Source organism: Branchiostoma belcheri, unplaced genomic scaffold (genome assembly GCF_001625305.1).
Source record: "Branchiostoma belcheri isolate BF01 breed outbred unplaced genomic scaffold, Haploidv18h27 scaffold67, whole genome shotgun sequence".
NCBI classification, from domain to species: Eukaryota; Metazoa; Chordata; class Leptocardii; order Amphioxiformes; family Branchiostomatidae; genus Branchiostoma; species Branchiostoma belcheri.
The window spans coordinates 310,407-334,199 of record NW_017804320.1 but is presented as its reverse complement, the minus strand read 5'-3'; the positions used below and the strand labels follow the sequence as shown (position 1 = coordinate 334,199).

Genomic DNA, 23,793 nt, shown 5'->3' with positions numbered 1-23,793 from the left:
AGAAAACAACAACTGAATTTGTACAACTTGAAGTCCACTTTATTAGTAAATGTAGGGAAATACATGATAATATCATGGGCATGGCACCGTCCCTGATATTTGGAATCCCTGATTGGTCAAATTTAAATGTTTGTCAGAGTATTATATATTTATAGGCTGCCAGCAGTCTGCAGCAGGATGGATGGATCCCGTTCCCAAATGACGTGGATGGTCTTAGAATTTTCCGATTGCCCCAAAGTTGTCCCGAAACGTAATTTGAATTGTCCCAAGCTGAAAATTTAGTGTCATTTGACACTGGGACAATGTTAATTTCGAGCCCTGAGGTGGGATAGAAGCTTAGATTCTGAGCAGGGAGAAGAATTTAGCTGGATTAACAGAGCTCAAAAGATCTTTGCAGCTTTAATTCGGAATTTCGAAGCAAACGGAATGAAAAAAATCAACCGCATTCTGTCCATATAAAAGGACAAAAGTGTAGCTGTCTAACTTCAAGTTTATCAACAATACAACCAAAACTTAATATAAGATGAATCCATTTGAAATTTGCCATTTAAAATGCATAAAACAGAATCTGATATATTAAGCAAGCTACATAGTATTACAAAAAAAAGAAATTTAGGCCACACCAATTTAATTTGTTGTTTCTCGGATTTTTTCAGAAAAAATATGAAGTGACAGGGCAAAATAATTATTATAAAAAAACAGGCCAAGGCACCCCATGATAGCCGGAAATGTTACAATATGAGCCATTAAGTGAACATACCAGGCTGGTTTATAATTAAAACGATAGATTTTGAAGTTTTAATGAAACAAAATTGCATTGTTACATTGAAAAACATTAAGAACTAGGAAGAAAAGGACTCTCTTCAAAATATGTCTTTCATTGAGCATTCTGTTGATTTAGAACAAAAACCTTTTTTTTTTTGTAAATCAGAAAAAAATGGACAGGGCGAATTTGAGAAACAACAAATTAAATTGGTGTGGCCTTATTGAAAAATATTGAATCAAATGTAAAATATCTGGAATGTAGAACTTTGCAATCTTGATTCTTTGATGAAGAACTAAATGACTAATAGATTTACTTAGTCTAGTAATGATACTAAGGATCAATCCTTCATATTATGTTTCTTATTTCCTTTTTGTTAACAGAAGCCCACATCTTGAAGGAAGAATGAGGGAACTTGGTAATGACCTTCCCCTGATGGGCAACAGCCATGAGGTCACCGCCCACCACTTCATACTTGACCTTGACGTCGACATGGATCAGAAGGTCATCCACGGAGTCATTACTCTGTTCCTCAAACCCTCCTATAGACAGATACGCGGCTCAGATTTTGTCAAGAAAGATGAAGACTCAAGTTTTCAAACACACAAACATGAAAAACTGAGCAGCAACAAACAAAGAAACAAAGATATCATCAAGAAAGATGAAGAGTCAAGTTTTCAAACACACAAACATAAAAAACTGAGCAGCAACAAACAAAGAAACAAAGATGTCATCAAGAAAGATGAAGAGTCAAGTTCTCATACACACACACATGAACAGCTAAATAGCGATGGTGTGAGAAACAAAGATGGTTCTAGTGGTTGTGAAACACTTGCATGTGATGGTAGCAGCACTTTCTCTGCCAGACCAAAACCAGAAACCAACACTAGCGAGAAAAATTCAGTCACCAAATCTGATGCACACATGTACAAAGATGAAAAACTGAGTAGCAACAAACAAAGAAACAAAGATGGTTCTAGACTAAGTGGTTGTGAAAGTGCCACATCTGATGGTAGCAGCACTTTCTCTGCCAAACCAAGCCCAAAAACCAACACTCAAAGCGAGGAAAATTCAGCCACCAAATCTGATGCATGGACAGAAGAAGTTGGTACTAGTTCATCTGACCAACAAGGAACAAATTTTGAAACATGTAGCTATGCTACTGGTGATGGTGAAAGAGACAAGAATGGAAGTGATGTTACACTACTTAATGATTCCAGATTTAGAGCAGATGAAGACAGCTGTCCATCAAATAGCGAAACTCATGGGAATTTTGAGTTAATTCTTGACTGCTGTGATATTGACATTCTTCATGTTGAAGAGGTCCACATGGCTCACCTTACTCAAGATATGATGACAAAGAAAGCTGGGAGGCTAGAAAATATTTCAGGCAAAACATGTTCAAGGGCTAGACACAAGGGTGATGTCTTGTCATCACGAGAAGATAGTGGAAGACATGACACTTTTGAAATCTTCTCAAGGCTTAAGGCAGACTCGAAACAAAATTCTGTGCAAGATAGCAAAGCAAACGTAGAATGCGAAAGTATAGGGTGGGCAGAAATGCACGTTGATCACAGCTACTGCTACAACAATAAGAGTGGTGCCCAAAATTGCAGGACAGTTACACTGACTGCTACACCTGGAAAAAACACAAATGTTGAAGAGGAGTTCCGCAATGATCATGACTATTCAGAATCCAAGAAATCCGTTTTACAATTTGAATTGGGCAGCGATTTGAAAGAAGTGTCAAGGGATGAGGAATCTAATTTTGAAGCATTTGAAGAGGACTCCAAAAGGGGATACTGTGTTCCTGAATTTGATCCTTTATTTGAAGAGGACTCCAGAAGGGGATACTGTGTTCCTGAACTTGCTCCTTTATTTGAAGAGGACTCCAGAAGGGGATACTGTGTTCCTGAACTTGATCCTTTATTTGAAGAGGACTCCAGAAGGGGATACTGTGTTCCTGAACTTGATCCTACAGCCAACAAGAAAGAGGCTAAAGAGGTGTTTGCTGCTTTGATGAGAGCCCACAACAGTCCGTCAGGAAGACCCCTGCATCACAGAGTGGAGCCCTGGTGTGTGCGTGTCTGGAGGGAGGGGGTGAGGGGCAGGGAGAGCTTCCCCAGGGTGGTGCGCATCAAGTACAGAACCACCCCGGGGGGAGGGTCCCTTACATGGGTCACAGACCAGGATGGGAAGTAGGTTATAATTACTAATAGGCTTCTTTTGTAAAGAGAGTTCTTTATTCACAACCATTTGTTTATACAAGGACCTACATGACGTTTTAAGGCCATGTTGATTTGATTATATGGATGACATCCGCAAGCGCATGAATTTTGTTTTTATTTTGAAGTTTTCATTTATGGTTAAAGTGCTCATGACACCAAAATATGACTTATTATATAGCTGATTGTAATTGACATAACTAGTATTAGCTGGCTAACAGACACATTTACAATAAATATGCATGGTTCTCCTGTTACATTCGAAATTCTAATGCCCTGCCTTGGAAAAGTCAGCACAAGCCAGTACTGGCTGGGGGCAGGCGATTTGCATCTCTACATTTTATTTTTGCATAATATTATATATATCTGTATTTTTTCCTAAGCTGATGTCACCCAGTGATGTCAGCTCAGGAAAAAGCGCAGAAATGCAAAAATAAAATGTAGAGATGCAAAAAGAGATGCCCGAAGTGGGCGATTGGGAAGCTTGCCAGAGAATTTCCAAAAAGTCACTTCTACATGTAGAAAGCCATACAAGCTCAATCATGATTGGAACAAACTTCAAGTGATTATATTGTATGTACATGACATGTATAATATAGTCATATGAAGTTTGTTGTACACTTCCAATATTTGTAATACTATTTTACAGATTTTTTTTTGTCATTTGGTCTTTAAGCACTATTTCTTTTTTTTTGCCAGGCCGTGTGTTTTTACCCAAGGTTCCTGTATCAACAACCGCTCCCTGTTCCCCTGTCATGACTTCCTCACCATGGCAACATGGCAGGCCGTCATCCACTCTCCACACGGCACCACGGTCCTCATGAGTGGGGAGGAGCCTGGGGCACCATGCCAACCAGATGCTATTGCTAAGCAACCAGACGAAGGAACACTTATGAGTGGGGAGGAGCCTGGGGCGCCATGGCAACTAGATGCTGTTGCTAAGCAACCAGATGAAGGAATACTAGTTGCCAAGCAAACAGAGCCTGGGGCGCTATGGCAACCTGAAGATGCCGCTTGGCAACCAGATGCTGTCGCTAAGCAACCAGATGCTGTCGCTAAGCAACCAGATGCTGTTGCTAAGCAACCAGATGAAGGAACACTAATTGCCAAGCAAACAGGGCCTGGGTCGCTATGGCAACCTGAAGATGCCACTTGGCAACCAGATGCTGTTGCTAAGCAACCAGATGCTGTCGCTAGGCAACCAGATGCTGTCACTAAGCAACCAGATGCTGTTGCTAAGCAACCAGTTTCTGTCGCTAAGCAACCAGATGCTGTTGCTAAGCAACCAGATGCTGTCACTACGCAACCAGATGCTGTCGCTAAGCAACCAGATGCTGTCACTAAGCAACCAAATGAAGGAACACTAGTTACCAAGCAAACAAACTCAGCTCAGGAAGTACAGTTTGCTTCCATGGATCTGCCACTTGCAAATGAATTGACATCATTCAGTGATCATGAGCAAATGCATGAAGGCGTGGCATCTGTTGCTAAGCAATTTGATGTTGCTAAGCAACCGGCTGACACAGGTGCTTGTTCAGAAGTAGCTGCCAGAGACCACCACTATTTCTACGTCACCATGCCGATGCCATGTTCTACTCTGGCCCTCGCTGTGGGCTACTGGCTCCAGGCTTCCTCAGAAGGGAGCACAACACAGAAGCATAATCATGGTCTGCAACCTTCTGTTCATTCAGGAAATGCACAGGAAATGGTAGATTACCCTCAACCTAACCAGGGTGAGAATTATTGTGAGGTTGCCCCACCAAAGCAGTTTGATGCAGACAACACTTCACAGCATGAAGAAAGTATCAACCCACCTACATGTACGTTGCCTTCTGTCCAAGTGACTGTTGAACCAGTAGAACAACATGTTGATCATAGTGGTATGGACCACGTAAGTCAAATCCCAGAACAAGTCTGTCAGCAAGAGAAACACAGTCACCATCAGAGGTCACGTTGTAAATGTGACCCTGTGAGAGTCATTCCCCACCGAGTGTTTGCCCCGTCCATACATGTACAGCAGGCAGGGAGGGAGTTTCTCCCGTTGATAGAGAAGTATCTGGCCGCTGCCTATGACGTCCTGGGACCTCACCCTCTACCCAGGCTAGATGTGCTCGTGGTCCCAAGATGCTTTGCCAGCCTAGGGTTGGCCAGGTGAGTCCTTATACAGTTGCTACCTCCATGAAAAATGGAGGTATTGTTTTTGGCATGTCTGTCTCTGTGTGTGTGTGTGTGTGTGTGTGTGTGTGTGTCTTTCTGTGTGTTTGTGTTTCCACACATTTGTAGTCAGCATAACTTCAGAACGAATGTGTGTGTGTGTGTCTGTGTGTTTGTGTTTCCACACATTTGTAGTCAGCATAACTTGGTAGGTCTTAGGAAGACAAAGGTCAAGGTCAGATATTGGCCTCCTGGTGGCTAACCTTGGTACTACAGCAGAACTTATGGTCTTGGATTTTTGGTGACAGATAGCTTTTCCTGTCAGGAATAAGTAGTGTAAGTTTTGTTCCCCTAGCAGCTTTTTCTGGAACTGCAGGTTAGTTCCTGGTAAAAGCTTTTAAAGAAGATAAGTCAATAAAGGAACAACGTAGTTTCATCATTTTTGGTGTATAGGTACATAAGAGCCTTCTTCATAATTTCTTCTGTGCTTTACTGTATTCCTGTTCTTGTCCATTTTCCTTTTATCCTGACTGAATAGTACGTTTTGAATATTACAGTGAATATTTCTGATACAGTATGATATAGAAACAAGCACTTGTTTGTACTGACTTGTATTCACAGAAATCTTAGGTGAGACAGTAAATTGTTCAAGCTGCAGTTTCACAAGTGATAAACAGAGGGCGCTGTTGAAAATTGGCAAATTCTCTTTTCTTGTTGTCAGACCAAAGGCAATCAAATTAATCAACTAGAGAGGTAACATTTGCAAGGCACATTGCATAATGTTTACCTTCGCATATGGTTTGCTCTGTTAATTCTTACTCAAACACATTCACATACATGTACTACGAGTATATGGTGACAGGAGCAGAGCAGACCATGAAATTGCAACATTATGTAACCCAACACCAGTCACCATGGTGACAGATGTCAACAAATCATGTTATTGGTCAGGTCATAGGTCACTGTTTGGAGAAGAGGAAGAAGAAACTGAGCAAAAACAATATGTTTTCCTTCGGTAAACATAATGATGTAGTATTTAGAAAGAATCAAATTTTTGTGTTTTTGTAGTCCCCACCTGATGCTGGTGTCCCAGTCGCTGCTCGCGGGTGACGGCAGCATGTGCCTGCGTCTGGCGCACGAGATCGCTCACTCCTGGTTCGGCCTCCTGATTGGCTCCCGTGACTGGACAGAAGAATGGATCAGCGAGGGTTTCGCAACATACCTGGAGGACTGTATCCATGCCAAGGCTATGGGGGTAAGTATTTGTTTGATTTGATATTTATTATTCATGAGAAGCTTATAACTTGCAGCTAAGGCCACACCAATTTAATTTGTTGTTTCTCGGGTTCACCCTGTCCATTTTTTTCTGATCTGCAAAAAAAAAAAAATTTAGGTTCTAAATCAACTGCAAAATGCTCAATGGAAGACATATTTTGGCCCCAAGTCCTTTTCTTCCTGCCTGCTTGTTTAAGTTTTTAAATGTATCAATGCAACTTTGTTTCATTAAAAGTTCAAAATCTATTCACCAATTTCAAACTTCCCATACTGCCTAGTAAAGGTCACGGATATGACCCATGACCACCCTTCCCCCTTCCTCTATGTAATATTTCCAACAAGTTCTATCGACAAACTGGTCAACTATTGTTTTGAATTATTTATCTAGCATAAAGCACATGCCATAATTGCATTTTTGTTGGAATTAGAGAAAATGACGTACTTTCTATCGTCCTACCTGCTACCGAAGACTCTCCTACTCGCACGGTCTCATTACGAGTATCCCCATTTTATGTCATATCTCATCCATATCCGTGATCTTTACTAGGCATATCTTAACATTTCCGGCTACCATGGGGTGCCTTGGCCTGTTTTTTTGCTTTTTTTTATTTCACCCTGTCGCTTCATTTTTTTCTGAAAAAAATCTGAGAAACAACAGATTAAATTGATGTGGCCTAAGGGACCAGAAACATTGTAGTACTTTTAGATTAATCTTCCAATTGATCCTCTCTAACAAAGTTAGGTCTGGAGAAATCCTTTGAGATTCAAATCTTCTGCCATTTCATCCTACCTCAACCTAATTAGATCATACTAAACTTAATTTTGTGGCAATATGGGCATTAGAATACACCAGTTTTTTGGCATGTCTACAAAAAAATTAGGCTGACTTTCGTTTGAGGTCATGAGGGAAGAGGTAAGGGTCAGATAAAACATAAAGAAATAAACAGCACGCTACAAAAGTAGCCTGCTTTTTTAACTTGCTGTTGCTGAATTTGTGATATTTGTTTTTTTGGGTATATATAGCATTGTTCTTAAATGTCTCTATTGAGGACTTCAGTTAAATCTTAAAAATTCAAGTCTAGAAAAAAGAAAGGATTATGTGAAAGGATTTTTACGCTACATCTCCAATTTAAAATTTTGTTCTTTTTCGGATTTGCCCTGTCCATTTTTTTCTGATTTGCAAAAAAAAAAATTGGGGGGTTCGAAGTCAACTGCAAAATGCTTAATGAAAGACAGAATTTGGCCCCAACGGTTGAAGAAAGTCCTTTTCTTCCTAGTTCTTACAGTTGTCCAATAAAAATGCAATTTTGTTCATTAAAAGTTCAAAATCTATTGTTTTAATTATAAACCAGCCAGGTATGTTCACTTGATGGCTCATATTGTAACATTTCCGGCTATCATGGGGTGCCTTGGCCTGTTTTTTTTTTCCCTGTCGCTTCATATTTTTTCAGAAAAAATCTGAGAAGCAACAAATCAAATTGGTGTCAGGCTTATCTCAATTTCTCGATTTTAACACTTTGGGATTGACTTACATAGGACTGGCTTTGGATCTGGACATCAAAGAATAAAATAAAAGAAATCTCTAGTAGTTTGTAAGTTGTTGGAGGTATACTATTATATATTGACAAAATGTAACATGTCAACCATCTGAAGGTGTTTCAGCACCAAGGACAGACACAATCAGGGAAATCACAGTAAATGACTGGAGAGTACCTTTACTGATTTTTAAATATTTTTCTTACCTCTAAGGCCACACTTAATTTAATTTGTTGTTTCTCAGATTCGCCCTGTCCATTTTTTTCTGATTTGCAAAAATAAAAAGAATTTTTTGGTTCTAAATCAACTGCAAAATGGTCAATGAAAGACATATTTTGGCCCCAACGGTTGAAGAAAGTCCTGTTCTTCCTAGTTGTTAAAGTTTTTCATGTAACAGTGCAATTTTGTTTCATTAAAAGTTCAAATCTATTGTTTTAATTATAAACCAGCCAGGTATGTTCACTTCATGGCTCATATTGTAACATTTCCAGCTATCATGGGGTGCCTTGGCTTGTTTTTTTTTTTTATTTCGCCCTGTATCTCCATAGTCTTTCTGAAAAAATCCAAGAAACAACAAATTAAACTGGTGTGGCCTAACTTACTTTAGGTAGATAACATTATTGTGAAACTATCCCTGTCTGTGTAGTGGACAGAGAAGGATCATGAGGAGTACTCCGGCCTTCGTGCTGCCATCAGATACCGGTTACTGGCTGCTGAACTGGAGAACACAGAGGTACATGTATTACATTATATTACTGTTGGTGCAGTAGTTGGTACCGACCATAATAGTTCAATGTCAAATATTATTGGAAAATTTGGGCTCAGTCACACAAACCCCAGAGGCTGGAAACTTCTGCGCTGTTAATGATATGGCTGTATCTAACACCCTTTTCAAAGTTTAACATAGACCTCTGAGACGGGCTACATGGATTTCTCCAAACAGTACCACAAGAAATCAAATTGACTTTATTATTGTGGATCAAGAACTCAAGCGTACACTGAAAAACAGTCGGTCATACCATTCAGCTGACATTGGTTCAGATCACTCTCTAGTCATGGCCACCTTAAAAATGGATACCCCAATAGAAAGGAAGCCTAAATCAATGCCTAAACGCTATGATGTTGAGAAGCTGAAAGACCCTGAAGTAGCTGATACTTTCTCCACCAGGATTGGTAATGATTTAGAACCTCTTCTGCAGATCATCCTCCCATGGCAGGGGCAGCGGCTCCGAATTCCTTCTCCACCCCTTACCCCTGCCGAATAACATGGCATCTTCTACTCTGCGACCCGATTCCAGGGACACGCTCTCAGCCAATCACGTATCACAGAGAAAACCTTCAACGCACTTTACATTAATATTTATGAGATGCGCTAGCTATCGGAACCAATCATGTCGGCTATTCAGTGACAAATAAAAACAAACATGGCGTCGTCTCGGGAAGAGAACTTTTGCGATGCAGGCCGCTGCGGGCGTCGGCGGGGCGCTAGCGTGTGCTGGAGGCTGCGTGCGGATCCCGCCGAGCACGGGGAAGGTGTTAACTCGGTGACTTTGCCCCGCACGGCCTCCCCAACGCGTTAACGGGCTCGTCACCGGGCGGCGGCGGAGTCGCCGGCGGGGAGGGTGACGTCCCTTCGCCGCCCAAGTCAGAAATGGGGTCATGCCAAATAAGGCAAGCTCATGAATATTAATATTCCTGGGGTCGTAGAGTAGAAGATGCCATGTTATTCGGCGGGGGTAAGGGGTGGAGAAGGAATTCGGAGCCGCTGCCCCTGCCATGGGAGGATGCTGCAGATGGGTGATCTAGACATCAATGAGCTATACTCAAAATTTCAAACAGCCACGAACAAAGCCACAAAAGAGGTGGTAGGCTTCAAGAAACATGCAAAACTAGAAGGCTTACCCACAGATGTAGAACAAGCCTGTGAAGACAGACGGAATGCAAGGCTGAGAATGTTGAGTAGTCCAAATGATCTAGAAGCTAAAAGCCCATACCATTGGCACAACAAACGGGTGAAGAACGAAGTCAAGAAACATAAGTATAAGTTAATGAAAGACAAAGTTGCAACTATGGAAAGGGACCACGTTAACAACAATACTCATAGCCTTTTCAAAAAAATAGAGAGCTAGAGAACAAACCAAGAAAACCTCTCTCTATATATATAAGTGTAATGATTGACAAAAATGGCATAAAGCACACCAACCCAAATGAAGTGTTGCGTATATGGGAAGAACATTTCAAAGACCATCTTAACAAGGAATTCCCGCACCAAGAGGAGGCCTTAGATGATATTCCTAACCCTCCAGCTGAGGTAGAACAAGGCCCTCCCATCTCCCGCGAGGAAGTGATCAACTCTATAAAAAAGATGAAAAACAGAAAAGCTCCTGGAGATGACGCAATAACAGCGGAAGTTCTAAAAGCAGGTGGGGAGAAAATGATTGACATGTTGCACCTGATATTCTCTAAGGTTTGGAACGAGGAGCAACCACCACTAGAATGGTCCAAAATGCTAGTGATGCCAGTGCACAAAAAAGGCAGTAAGATGGATCCAGCAAATTACCGTGCCATTGCTCTTCTATCTATTTCTGGAAAGGTTTTCCTTAGAATCCTGTTACACAGGATGCAAGCCAAAACAGAAGCCCACTTTAAAGAATCACAGTTTGGTTTCAGAAGTGGCAGGGGAACGTTAGACGCCATATTTGTGGTAAGACAAATCATAGAAAAGGCAAGAGAAAGACAGGTTAACCTGCACTTCCACTTCATCAACTTTAAATCCGCGTTTGACACAGTCTGGAGAAAAGCGTTGTGGAAGATGATGAGAGCAATAGGTGTGGACGCGAAGATAGTCAACAAAGTGGAAGAGATGTACAAGAACACCCAATGTGCAATAACTGTTAACAATCAGATCACAAAATGGTTTGAAGTTTGTGTAGGTGTCAGACAGGGATGCCTCATGTCCCCAGTCCGTTTTAACATAATTTCCTGGAATACGTAATGGATGAGCCAACATCTTGAATGTTTTTGAGGAAAGTTGAGGTTTCCATCCTCTGTTGTCCCTTCTTGAGCTGTGCCCTGATGTTAGCTTTTATCTTTGATGCTACTTGTTTAACCCGTGATGTTATGCTCGGAGTGGCCATCCCCGATACACTCACTACAAATATTAAGTACTTCACACTGCTGGCAGAACAGATCTACTTCTTTTGTAGGGTGAAACCCACACCTGTTCTTCTGTCCTCCCACCTGAGTTTTCTTGGAGAACTCCTCGCACAGGTTGGCCAGATCATGGTTGTCAGGAAGTCCTGCAACTCCTTTGGAGGTCAAAGTGACAGGTTCTCGACAGATTGAGCAACTGAGTAACCTTACTGTTGATGCCCTCTGTTGCTGTAACACAAAAAAAACTGTTTTGTCAGGACCAGGTCTAATTGTTGGCGATGCCTTAGGGGCCGAGGCATTTGTGTTTACTAAGTACTACAATTGCTTTGTCACGGCCAGTTCTAATTGTTTACTCTGGTTTTACAGACACTTCTTGGTCTTTCTGGCTACAGATCTTTCATGAATTATCCTGTCAACAAGGTCTCAGACTGGAGTTTTGTCCTGGTTGAAATAATTTTTTTTAACTGTTCCTGTAAGAAAGTAGTACACTCCCCTAATAAGGTCATGTAGGGTCAAACTTAACAGATGACTGGCTCTGTCAATGCTGTTGTGACTAACTGTGGTCGTGAGATAGGTATTTAGACTCAAAAGCCCCACTAGCTGCATGAATAGCTGTCACAGCAGTAGAATTTGAGTGGTTTGTGAACAACCTGAATGTTTTAGACTGGAAGAAATTAATTATACTTTAAGTTAGTAGTTTAGAATGATCTTGGAGTAGCCTGAGTGTCAGACATTTAAGCTTTCGTCTACTCTCCACAATCCACCACTTTTTGCACTACCAAAAATGTTTTTTCTTATTTTTCTTATTTTCTTATGTTGAGAAATATTTTCTTGCCAGGGGTATTTTCAAGAAAAAGCATTTTTGGTAGTCTGGCCAGTAGCGGACCGTGGGTAGCGAACAAAAGCTAAAAGGCAGACACTCACTGACAGGCTAAACTTGGAGACAGTTTTGGGGATGTACAAAATTAATGTTCTCTTGTGTTCCGTTACAGACTTGGTACATGCAGTCCTTTGTTCTTAAAGTGACTCAGTGTGTTCTCATCACTTATTATATATCTGGAAAAAGTCAATCATGACCGGTTGTCATCATACAAGAAACTTGAAGAAAATGAAGTTTTGTTCTTTGTTTCTTTTAGATTTTTATCAACAAAGATACTTTGGGGTATATTCAAGAATTAGTCATACAAGGAAAAATTTATTTGAAATCTTTATTTTGTAACCTCCCAATAGTAATGATCGACTTGTACAACAAGCAAAGCTTCACACACACTGTGTTAATTTCATGTGTTGAGTTTCTGTGTCTGAATGAGCAGCAAAATTCCTTTACCGATATTCTTTATTGAAAAATGGACACTGCTTGTAAATAATCCAATGAACACCAAAGATTTTGCTTGGCAACTCAAGTTGTGAATAATCTGTTCCTTGTATATGATACAGCACTAACCCTGTGTCCAGACTGATACAGTGTCATCTTCGCAATCAGTCACCACCACATCTCCACCTGGTGACACAGCAACAGCCCAGGTATGCTTCATACCACTACCAATGTGACACAGAAATCTGCCCTGACTGTCAAACACTTTCACACAACCATTTCCACTGTCAGCCACAATGATGTTTCCCTTCCCATCAACACAAATGCCTCTAGGATATTTAAACTGACTTTCATCAGATTCCTCACTCCCAAAATTGAACTTGAAGTTCCCCTCTCCATCCCAGACATGGACACAGTGATTGTTGACATCAGTGACCAGAATGTTCCCCTCCCCATCTACAGTGACAGATTGTGGCCACCAAGGCTCTGGTGAGCTTTGACCTGAACCCCATGTCCCGACTTCAGAACCATCTTGGTTAAACACTTGAAGTTGGCCATTCTCCCCATCATACTCTGTAACAATCACCTGTTCTGTTGCCATAGATACAGTTATGCCACGGAGGTATCCAACATATGGCAGATCTATTATGACCAAACAGGTACCTTCCCTGGAATACTGCACTACATGTTCACCACTCACCACCCACAGGTTGTCATTTCTATCTACAGCAACATCTTCTGGTAGTAATGACATTTCCCCAGTTTCCCCTGGCAGAGTTGTTATGAACTCTCTGATGTAAACACCATCCATTGTGAACACCTGGATTCTGGTGTTATCCCAATCAGCAACATAAACCTCATTGTCTTGTGAGACAGCTACTCCCCAAGGACAGAAAAATTCCCCCCTGCCTGATCCACTTCCCCCAAACCTGACTTTCCTCACCCATGGTCGTCCCACCCTGATTGGTCTGACATTTGTATCTTTCCTTTTAGGCTGAACCACTGACTGTCTGACTTGTTCTGTAATTGTTGCTGTGGGGTTATCCATGGAATGTTGGTCTAACATGGTTTGCATTGGATACTGTTGCTGAGTTCCACCCTCTGGTTGCTTGGCAGTCAGCAGCTCATATATTATGGCCTCCAAGCTCTTGTTGGTCTCCTGAAGCTGCTGTATTTTCTCCTTCATTTCTTCCTTCTGTTCCAGGAGGATTCTCTCAGCTTTCTCATTTTGCTCCTTCAGCATTTTTACATCCTCTGCCACCTGCCCTTGCATCATCTCACGCTGACCTTTCATCTCTTGTTTGGATTTCTCTCTAGTTGTTCTTACGGCTGACTGTACTTGTCTGTATGGTGTGGTGATGTCATCAGTCCCGTCTGTACAGGGCTGGTCCTCTCGACCAATCACAGCCAGGTCTAGGCCCCTCAGGCTAGAATGGTCCACATGTCTGCTGAGGGGTGGCAGGGCCAGCAGGTTGTCAGCAGAAGTGGTACGGTCCAGTCCTGTTTAATAGGAATATTAATGATGTTTGAGACCATATTAAGATTTGCATTATTTGATTTGCTAGAATTTGTGAAAGTTATCTATCTGCCAAACAGCAAGACAAAAGTGAATTTCAAACTACAAGTTGTAAGGTCTTGTGAAACTACAAGTTATACATGTGGTTCTCACCTTGTCCCAGTCTGTCTCGTACTCGCACATAGTCTTCATGCTTCACCTGGAGCCTCACGATCAGCTGGGCGCCCTTGACCTTGTCCTGTAGGTCGTCTGAGATGAGGATGTGTGAGAGTTGTTGAGACAGGGAACCCTCCCCCACCCTGTAGTGGTTGTGGTAGAACCTGTCCACATCAGTCTGGCGCAGGAACGTCAGGAGGAGGATGAACGATCCCTTCACAGCTTCTTTCAACAAAAAAGCCTTGTGTGACAGGAAAGATTGTTGTGCTCTCTTGTAACGTCTGCGGTCTTTTAGCACGTCTTCGGTGAATAGTGTTCTCTCTAGTTCCAAAAGCCGCTTTGAGACCAGGGCATCGATGTCTCCAGTGTGCGCTCTTGCAGCAGTTTCTTGCTGCACCACGCCCAAGTTTAGATGTACAGGAAGGTCTGGAAGCAGTGCAAAGCTGCTCATCTGTGATTTTTGCTTTTCATTTAGCTCTGTTGAGAAAGGTACAAAATCGTACAAATTCAGACTTTCAATGATATCACAAAGTATCTGATGAACAAGGTAAATATGCACAATTTTTTTACAATTGACAAACTTAAGTCAGACCACATAGCCATATATAGCTGTCAGATGAAAAAATGGAAGGGAAACATATGGAGTACGTTGTAGATATTGCCTTTTTTTCTGTCATAAGTGATTTTGAAAAGGCTCTTACCAGGATATTTGTCCTTCAGACTGTCCACAACAAGTTGTAGCTGTGCATCTTTTAGTGCCTCCATCAGCACATGTATGGTGGCCGTGTTTCCTCTCCGTTTGTGCCATTCCTGCAGTAGTTCCATACAGCGAGACTTGTCATCTCGCCGTTTGCCGTCAATGTTGTCTATGTCTGGTGTCGCAAACCCCAGACACCAAGCCAGGTCCTTCCAGTCTGAGCTCACATTGTTCTTAATGAAGACAAAATACCTCCCAACACCTGCAAAGTAAAAGAATGACAGATAAGGGTAAACACAAGCTGACTTGTTCACAATACAACAATTCAACACAAAATATTATTAGGCCACACCAATTTAATTTCTTGGTTAACGGATTCGCCCGCTTCATTTTTTTCTGATTTGCAAATAAATGTAAAAATTCAGAATCAACTGCAAAATGCTCATATTTTGCCCTGAACAGTTGAAAACAGTCCTTCTCATCCTACTTGTTACAGTTATTCCATCTTTCAATGCAATGGTATCATAATGATTAAAAGTTCAAAATTCATTGTTTAAATTTTGAACCAGCCTGGAGTGTTGACTTCATGGCTCCTATCGTACAATTTTGGGCCATAATAGGATGCCTAGGCCTGTTTTTATTTATATTTTTTCACCCGCCCGCTCCATTATTTTTCTAGAAAAATCCGTTAACCAAGAAATTAAATTGGTGTGGCCTTAAATAAAGCAATTAAAGAAGAACCCTGCCTGCATCAACAATTGCCCTGTCATTGTAATTGGCACACTAAATGCTGATTATTGAGTATCATATAAAATGTGAAGTCCAATAATTAATGAATTCTTAGTATTACTATTGATAATTGAAAATGTAATGATAGCACAAGGCATGTCAAGGTTGCAAGTTTCTGATCACCGACAGTGAAAATCTTGCCTAACCAGCAGCCTAGGGCACTATGTACAGTATATTAATAAATAAATTCACCTGGCATTCACATAAATTCACTGTTAAACTCATGGTTTTGAGATACAGTTATTGTATGAACTCACCTTGTTTTGACATGTTGCAAACACATTTCCCACTGGGTGTCTCACCATTCGGGTTTAAAGATTACATCAAATTACTCTGAAAAACAACAAACACATTGGCGAAAAGCTGTACAGAGTTGGGAGTGACCAAACATTGTACAGCACAGTAATGATTACAAGTACCTAAAAGTGAAACTAACATGTTGATTCTGAAAGTTACAGAACAAAAGGCAATCTTGACAACTTTGTGCTGAAGATTTTTACGTTTCAGTTTTCTAACATACATTATTAATCTGGTAAAATAACTGCCTGGCCTGAGCTTACCTTTCCTCAAGACAAGAACTGTTTCCTTGACTCCACCTTGAATCATGGCGGCGTCTCTGGCTTCAGAAAGTATATTTGAACAGTGACACTTGTTACAGCCTTTCTCATTGGTTACTTTAGTCATGAACAATTGTTTACTGTCAGTGAGTGACTCTTGTTGGTTATTCTGGCTGCAGTATTTTCAGGATACAAATTCTGCACCAATCATAGACCCCCTTACTGAATACCTGCAGGATCCGTGACACCTGTAGGAATGCACCTGTAAGCCAGAACCTCAAGGTCATGTAGGGTCAAACGTCACAGGTGACTGGCTCTGGCAATGGTGTGGTCTTACTGTGACTGTGATATTTGTGTTTAATCAGAGTTATTTTGCCTCAAAGGTGTTAGAAAAAGCCTACATGATTGTGTTGTAAGTTGGTGTAAGTACATACATGTACACTATACATGTATGATGTATTACTTGTGGTATTTTGAGCCCTAATGAATGATTTTTTTTAGAGATAAACTACATGTAAATAGACAGTCATATTTGAGACATTTTTGGGAGTGCAGTCTGCAGTCTCACTAGTATTTCTTATACCTAATAGTTATACTGTGTTTGTGAAAAGCCATAATGAGAAATGCTTGCTAAAATCTCATCTTCAACACCACAAAACCTTTATTTCGTTTAACCTTCGGATGATAACAACCTGCTGACAGTGTACAACAAACAAACCTTCTCACACACACTGTGCATGGGCTGTACAGTCATGTACAGGTGAACATCTGAAATATGCAGCTTGCTCAATTCCAAGGCTCTGGTGACCAAGTAGATCAATGTTTATGGTGTTGTGTTTCAAGTGTTTAAACGCACCCAAATTGATTTCAGTAAATTATACAGTAACTGTCTTCTCTCAGTCATTTTTTTCTGGTCAATTAACCCTTTCCCAATAGCATACTATACATGTAGATAACTGAGATACAAATGCAATGTTGTAGAAGGAAAACGGTGGCTTGTTTTGTTTTGTTTTGTTTTGTTTTGTTTTGTTTTGTTTTGTTTTGTTTTGTTTTGTTTTGTTTTGTTTTGTTTTGCAGAATAATTCTAGCTATTTATTGGTTTTATCAAAACCTAAAGGGACTTTTCACATATTTGTAGCTTAGTTTTGGGCTATTTCAAACACTTCAAGAATGAATTGATGATGAAAATGGCAACAAATGTCAGTATCAGACAGATTTCCTGATATCCAGAACAATGTTTGTTTTGCTGGCCTGAAAAACCCCTAGTAAATCTTTGAACTTCATTCCAACACAAAGTTTACAGAGAGATCAAGTTTTAAGAGGCATCAAGGAGGCCAATGGCATATATATCAGAGCACTTCAGCCTTCACTTAATAGAGATGGTGGACGATGTAAACTCCCGGCACTTTTGATCAATAGCTTACGTCACATATCAGTAAAGTCTCGTGTGAATAAGGTCACATGTTTGTAAACCGTAACTCTCGCGAGATCACGTTGTGAAGTGATTGGTCATTAATTATCCTGATGAAGGTGACAGTGGTCGCTGAAAATTTTATCTCTCTGTAAACTGTGCGTTGGAATACATGTAAAGTTCAACGTTTTATAATGATTACTACCAACACAGATAAACTTTCATGATAGACTTTAACCCTGTACATGTGTACAACAGGAGGAACTGCAAACCTTAAGGCCCAGTGCATCAGGACAGGGCTTCCACCAGGGCGATGGTACTGTGTACGTCACCAATGCACTCAACACAGACAAACTCTTCACACAAGTACACTACCTCAAGGGCTACTTCCTCCTCAGGTAACCACCACTCAGGACAACTACTTTTGTGTGGTTAAGGTGGCAGAACACAGTTTTCGCCCTATGGGGATTTCTATATTTAAGGCCCCCAAGGTGACTCACTTGGACGCAGTAAAAATTATAGTAGGGTGCACTAGAGGAACAACTAATATGTTGAAAATTAGGGTATAACCTGCAAAATGACTGAAAACAAAAAAAAAAGTTACCGTTTTTTAACACTATGACGCCCTCTTTTATTTGGCCCTCTACCCAAGTCAACGGAACTGCAGCCGACTCACCCTGGAAGGCAGTCGTGTAAGACAGGCACATTTATATACTCAACGAGCAAACTTCAGAATCCTACTCATACGATTGAAAAGTCAACTCATTATACTACCATACGGTAAAGTTCATGCCTCGCTGCCTTTCATTTTAAAATGTATACAAACGCTACAAGATTTTGTCCGTACTATTTTTTGTACCCGACGTAATAGACTCCGGGGGTCGCAGATAATTACTGTGTTCTGCGACCTGAAGTGTTCTGTCCTTGGGAGACAAGAAATTTGCATTTGCATCAGGGCTAATTAGTTAGCCAAGGTGACCAATTACTAGTAGCTATTCCTATCTTGGCTCCCAGCCAGGGTTTTTTTTTTAAGCATTTCTTGTTAGCTTTGTGAAGGTTCACTTCCCATTGGGGTACTGTTTTGTGTTGTATTTGTGTGTTTGCACTTACATGATTGTACAATTTGCGACCCTTTTAATGGATTTAAAAAAAATTGGTGTGTGGTCAGCAATTGGGGTCCCAAAGAAATGTGCCAATTTGGAGTGTTTTTGTAGTATGTAGTAATTGTTTTGTAGCATAATAGTTTGACACCCCTGTGCTTAAAGTAGTGTCATCCACAGTCATAATGTAGGACTAGGAGCTGCTGCTGTGCTTCATGCCTATGAGGCTGTTTTGTTAGCAAATTAAGGGCAGTTATTCCAGCAATAAACATGTCCGGACATGCACCCAGATGTTGTGCACTTTACACGTTGTATTTCCCCCACCTCAGTTAGAGGGGGGAAATACAAGTCAGTCAGTCTAATCCCCGTTTCAGGGAAAAATTATGTTAAAATTGGATAGAAGATACAGATAAATTTAGAATTGTTAGAATTTCACGGAGGTTTGTGTCCTACGAACTCGTCTTTTATTTTAGCTTTCACCAGTCATTTTGATACACAAGAAAAGACAATACTTAACAGAATTTGCCAATTTTCAACAGTGCCCTCTATTTATCACTTGTGAAACTGCAGCTTGAACAATTTACTGTCTCACCTCAGGTTTCTGTGAATACAAGACTTAGTGCTTGTTTCTATATCATCCTGTACCAGAAATATTCACTGTAATATTCAAAACGTACTATTCAGTGACAGGATAAAAGGAACATGGACAAGAACAGAAATTGGGTAAAGCACAGAATAAATTATGAAGAAGGTTCTTATGTAAAAGACAACAAGGAAAACAAAGTTAACATTAACAAGTATTCGGAGACCTCATACCGCCATGAAATATGTAGATTTATTTTATTTTTTTATTTATCATACATTTGTTAAAACTTTAAAAATGTTGCATGACAAAGCATTTCTTTATTAATTTTTATGTATTTGATACAGGTATTTTGCCAGGAAAGTTGGGGCTGACAAATTCCACTCTCTACTGAAGAGTTTTGTTCAGGAGTTCCCCAGACATGGCATGAACCTCATCTTCTCACAGGACTTCTTCAAACTTGTCTTCAAGACTTTCCCAAGTCTTACCTCTCAGGTTGGCATCTGTTTAAATTCTAAGTTAAGTGACAATGAGTGTGTTCGAGCTGAAATAAGACGTCTGTATGCTATACCAATTGTATAAAAACAGCCTCCAGTTTAATTCCGGACTTCCAGTTTAATTCCGGACAACCTCCCATATCTCAGCAACCTTAAACCCAGATGGGCTAATATCGCAAACCATAGGTAAAAATGATGTAAGAAATATGTAAGCAGCCATTCGCAACCCCCTGGGGGTTCGTCCAATTATACATAATTATGCATAAAAATACTTTGAGGGGTTATGCATAATTATGCATAATGCTCAAGGGTTATGCATAATAGTTCTTCAGTTATGCATAATTGTCTATATGGCTTCTTATATGGACAATTATAATTGTTCGGAATTAAACTGTAGGCTGTTTAAATAGGAAATTTTACCACAAACACCCGACAGATTAATTTTGGACAAAATGTTGCACTTTGCACAGTGACTGTTCTTTTGCTATGAAGAAGACTTTATTTAGGACTTACTGCTCCCAACTGTTTGGCATCCAGCTATGGAACCGTGTTAATTTGAGTGTGCTTGCCAAATGTCGGGTGGCATATTGTTTGTTTGTTTGTTTGTTTGTTTGTTTATTTGCACAACAGCAATAAAAATTATACATAATACACTAATAATATATAAAACAGGTGTAGGAGGAGGGAAAAAGCTTATTTAGCTTATGCTTAGGCCTCCTCCTCTATACTAACTAAAACTAAACATTATATCATAGTTGAATTGAAATAATACATACATACATGCATAAGGAATTGTTATCAAAATAATTCAAACATGGGCAATGATATAATAACAATAATAAAACAATAGTATACATAAATTGAGATGAAATGAAATTGATATGAAATAATACATACATACATAAGGAATTGTTAGCAATTGAAAGTAATTCAAACATCGAATATAATAATTGTTTTCGGATACTTCTTAAGTTTCCAAGATGTTGTAGTGCAAGTACTATCATAATGTTTGTTCACCAAACTACTGACACATTTGATGCCAGACGCAGAAAATTATGCTACTCCTTTGGTGATAGGCTAAACAAAACCGACAACAGCATAATACAATGTCTTCTGATGTCAGATTGTCAGTACAGAAATTCCTTTTTTAAAAATGTATATAAGATGCTGTATGTATAATTCGTGTTTCTATATTAAATTGTACCGTTGTTTTCTATGGGTGAAATACCTGAAATTCATTCATTCATTCATTCATTCATTCATTCATTCATTCATTCATTTATTCATTCATTCAATATTCATTCATTCATTCAGGGTCTTACCGTGGAGGGAATCTACCAAGACTGGCTGGACTGTCCAGGACTTCCCAAACAACTACAGAAGAACCCTGTCAATGCTAACAACAGACTGGTCAAACAGGTTAGGGTGACCTTGAGGCATTGTAAGAATGTTGACAGGCAGAACAAACAGAATGAAAGAACAGCTAGAAAGATGGCAAGAACAAGTGGAAACCCAACTTCTTTGAGAAGAAAGAAAAGACAAAGACAGATCCAGACAGTAAATGTAGTTGGTGACAGTCTAAGAGAAGAAAACAAGAATGGGAAAAATGCAGGGAAAAGGCGTTATGATGTAACTGAGGAGTTGACGCAACCTAATTTTTCTTCCCCTCCATGTAAACGTCAGGCAATGGGAAATGATGTACCAAATGCAAATGAGTTGGAGAGTTCTGGACAGTTACATGACAACCAATCAGATGTACCTCTTAGATCTGACCTCCCTACAACTTCACTCATACATGAAGGGGGAGTACGTGCACATGATTCAAGAGCTAAGGAACCAGGGAGAGAGCTCTTACAAGATCAGCTTGTACTCCTCCTGGAAGAGCTGCTTGAGATGAAGTCCATGGCAGGTGTAACCCTGCAGCAGTTGGAGGAACATTACAGGCTGTCCAGGTGCAACGCAGACGTCAGGCATCGATGGTGTGAGCTGGTCATCAAACATGGGTAAATTCTTGATTGATCATGTTTAACTGTTGTCATTCAAATATTTTTCCACACTTGTTGCAACAATGGAGAGCTCATTATACATTTGTAAAACTTGGCTGCCGGTATTACAAATAGAAGGTATAAAATTGAACCCCTACACAAAGGAGGTGTGACATCTTTGATTTCTTGAATAGCCAAGTTTTTATTCACAACCACTTGAGTGTCTAGAAAGAGCCAACATTTGGATTACATCTTCATCAGGGCAATTATGACTGGTTCACTGTGCACTGAAGCTAGGTGTTACTGGTTCACTGTGCATTGAAGCTAGGTGTTACTGGTTCACTGCACTGAAGCTAGGTGTTACTGGTTCACTGTGCACTGAAGCTACATGTAGCTAACTAGCTATAGGTGTTACTGCTAATTATACGGTCCCAAATGGAAAGTAATTGTGACATACATGTGCATAGATATTATGAAGCAAGTTTAAACTGTAATTTCCAACACAATAAATTGGACTCACCCAAATTTTCGACTGTACAACTCCAGTCATTGTCAAGGAATGAACAATCCACCGCTTCCGTGATGTCACACAGATAACACACGTGACTCCGTGAGCAGTGGATCATAGGTTTGCAGAAAGTCTGTGGCGCCCCCCGTCTCTGTTGAGGGATGGTTGTAATGCCCTGATGTACATCACAGACCATCTGCAACGGTACCTATAATCCACTACTCACTGAGTCACGTGTGTTATGTTATCATACATGTGCATAGATATTGTTACAATCATTATGGTGAAATATACAGCAAGTTCTAAATGTAAAGGATTGTATTATACATACAACATGTTGTGAATAAAGAACCTCGCTATTTAATCATTCATCAACCAGTTACTTGATGGAATTATTTATGGATCTTTGATCTTTAGACTTGTTATGTTTACCGAAGGAAAACATATTCAATTTGTTTTTGCTGTTTCCTCCTCTTCTTCTTCTCCAGTGACCTCTGACCTGACCAATGACATGATTTGTTGATGTCTGTCACCTAGGTGACTGGTGTTGGGTTACATAATGCTGCAATTTCATGGTCTGCTCTGCTCCTGTCACCATATACTAGTAGTACATGTATGTGAATGTGAGTAAGAACAGAGCAGACCATGTCCGAAGGTAAACATTATGCATATGCTTTGCAAATCTTACTTCTCTAGTTATATTGTTGTCTCTACAGCTACCGCCCCGGGTACAGCGACGTACAGCAATTCCTGTGTGAGGACCAGGCCATGGGAGTGTACCTGTACGGGGAACTCATGATGTACCAACGACCACAGCAACAGCAGCTGGCCTGGGACACCTTCCAGCTGCTGTCCCAGGAAATGGAGGAAGGTCCGAGGAAAGCTGTACAGGACATGATGTATGGTGGACAGGGGGATAACCAAGCCATGGGGGTTTGAAACTGGTCTTCTCCTTAATGTTGTAAATGGATCAAATCCGTTCTTCTAATGTTTTAAATGGATCCAATCCGTTGAAATTTACATGTTTGCAGTGTTGTAAAAGTACAGTAGGTGCTAGAACCAATTATACCTCACAAATGCCAAATGGCATTTCAAGGGTAACCGAAATTTAAAGTTCAGAAAATTAAGGATTATTTAACACTATGAATAATTATACATTATCAGTTTTGCAAAATTCTCCTTGTGTAAGGTGTTTTTGTAAGATGATATCAGTATGCAAACCCTACCCATGCATTTCCTATATAATTTTTTATGCATTAATTCAATAACTTCAGCATGAATGTACATTGTAGTAACCTGGGTGATGAGCATACTATGGCAGTCAATTGTTAAAAATAACATACATGCAACAAGATAATTTTTCTTACCCCGAACCCTAAGATTTTTTCCGTAACCTAACTTTTGTTGGGCCTTGCAGGCTTGTTTTATTTGCTTTTCTTACTTCCTAAAATTATTATCTACAGAAAAATGAAGCCTGCACATCAAGTATGTATCTTCAGTTGACAAAATTTATTGTTCTTTACCATATAATATAACAAAAATAGTGCAAACATTTCCTAGCATATGTATAAAT

The 23,793-nt window shown here is 40.1% G+C and overlaps 2 protein-coding genes across 2 annotated transcripts; one reads left to right on the top strand and one right to left on the bottom strand.

The window, feature by feature from the left end:
* The first annotated feature begins 1,895 nt into the window (after positions 1-1,895).
* LOC109483867 lies at positions 1,896-23,465 on the top strand. The gene is made up of 8 exons (XM_019787010.1): positions 1,896-2,961; positions 3,688-5,139; positions 6,211-6,397; positions 8,600-8,686; positions 17,806-17,945; positions 19,578-19,725; positions 21,042-21,730; positions 22,937-23,465. Exons 1-8 carry the CDS (start codon positions 2,093-2,095, stop codon positions 23,157-23,159), a joined length of 3,795 nt encoding a protein of 1,264 aa, XP_019642569.1. The 5' UTR covers positions 1,896-2,092; the 3' UTR covers positions 23,160-23,465.
* On the bottom strand, positions 12,333-16,248 carry LOC109483912. Its single transcript, XM_019787052.1, has 5 exons — positions 16,140-16,248; positions 15,837-15,912; positions 14,795-15,052; positions 14,091-14,570; positions 12,333-13,921 (listed from the first exon to the last, which is right to left on the bottom strand). The coding sequence occupies exons 2-5, from the start codon at positions 15,847-15,849 to the stop codon at positions 12,546-12,548; spliced, it is 2,127 nt and encodes a 708-aa protein (XP_019642611.1). The 5' UTR covers positions 15,850-15,912; positions 16,140-16,248; the 3' UTR covers positions 12,333-12,545.
* Positions 23,466-23,793: the final 328 nt, after the last annotated feature.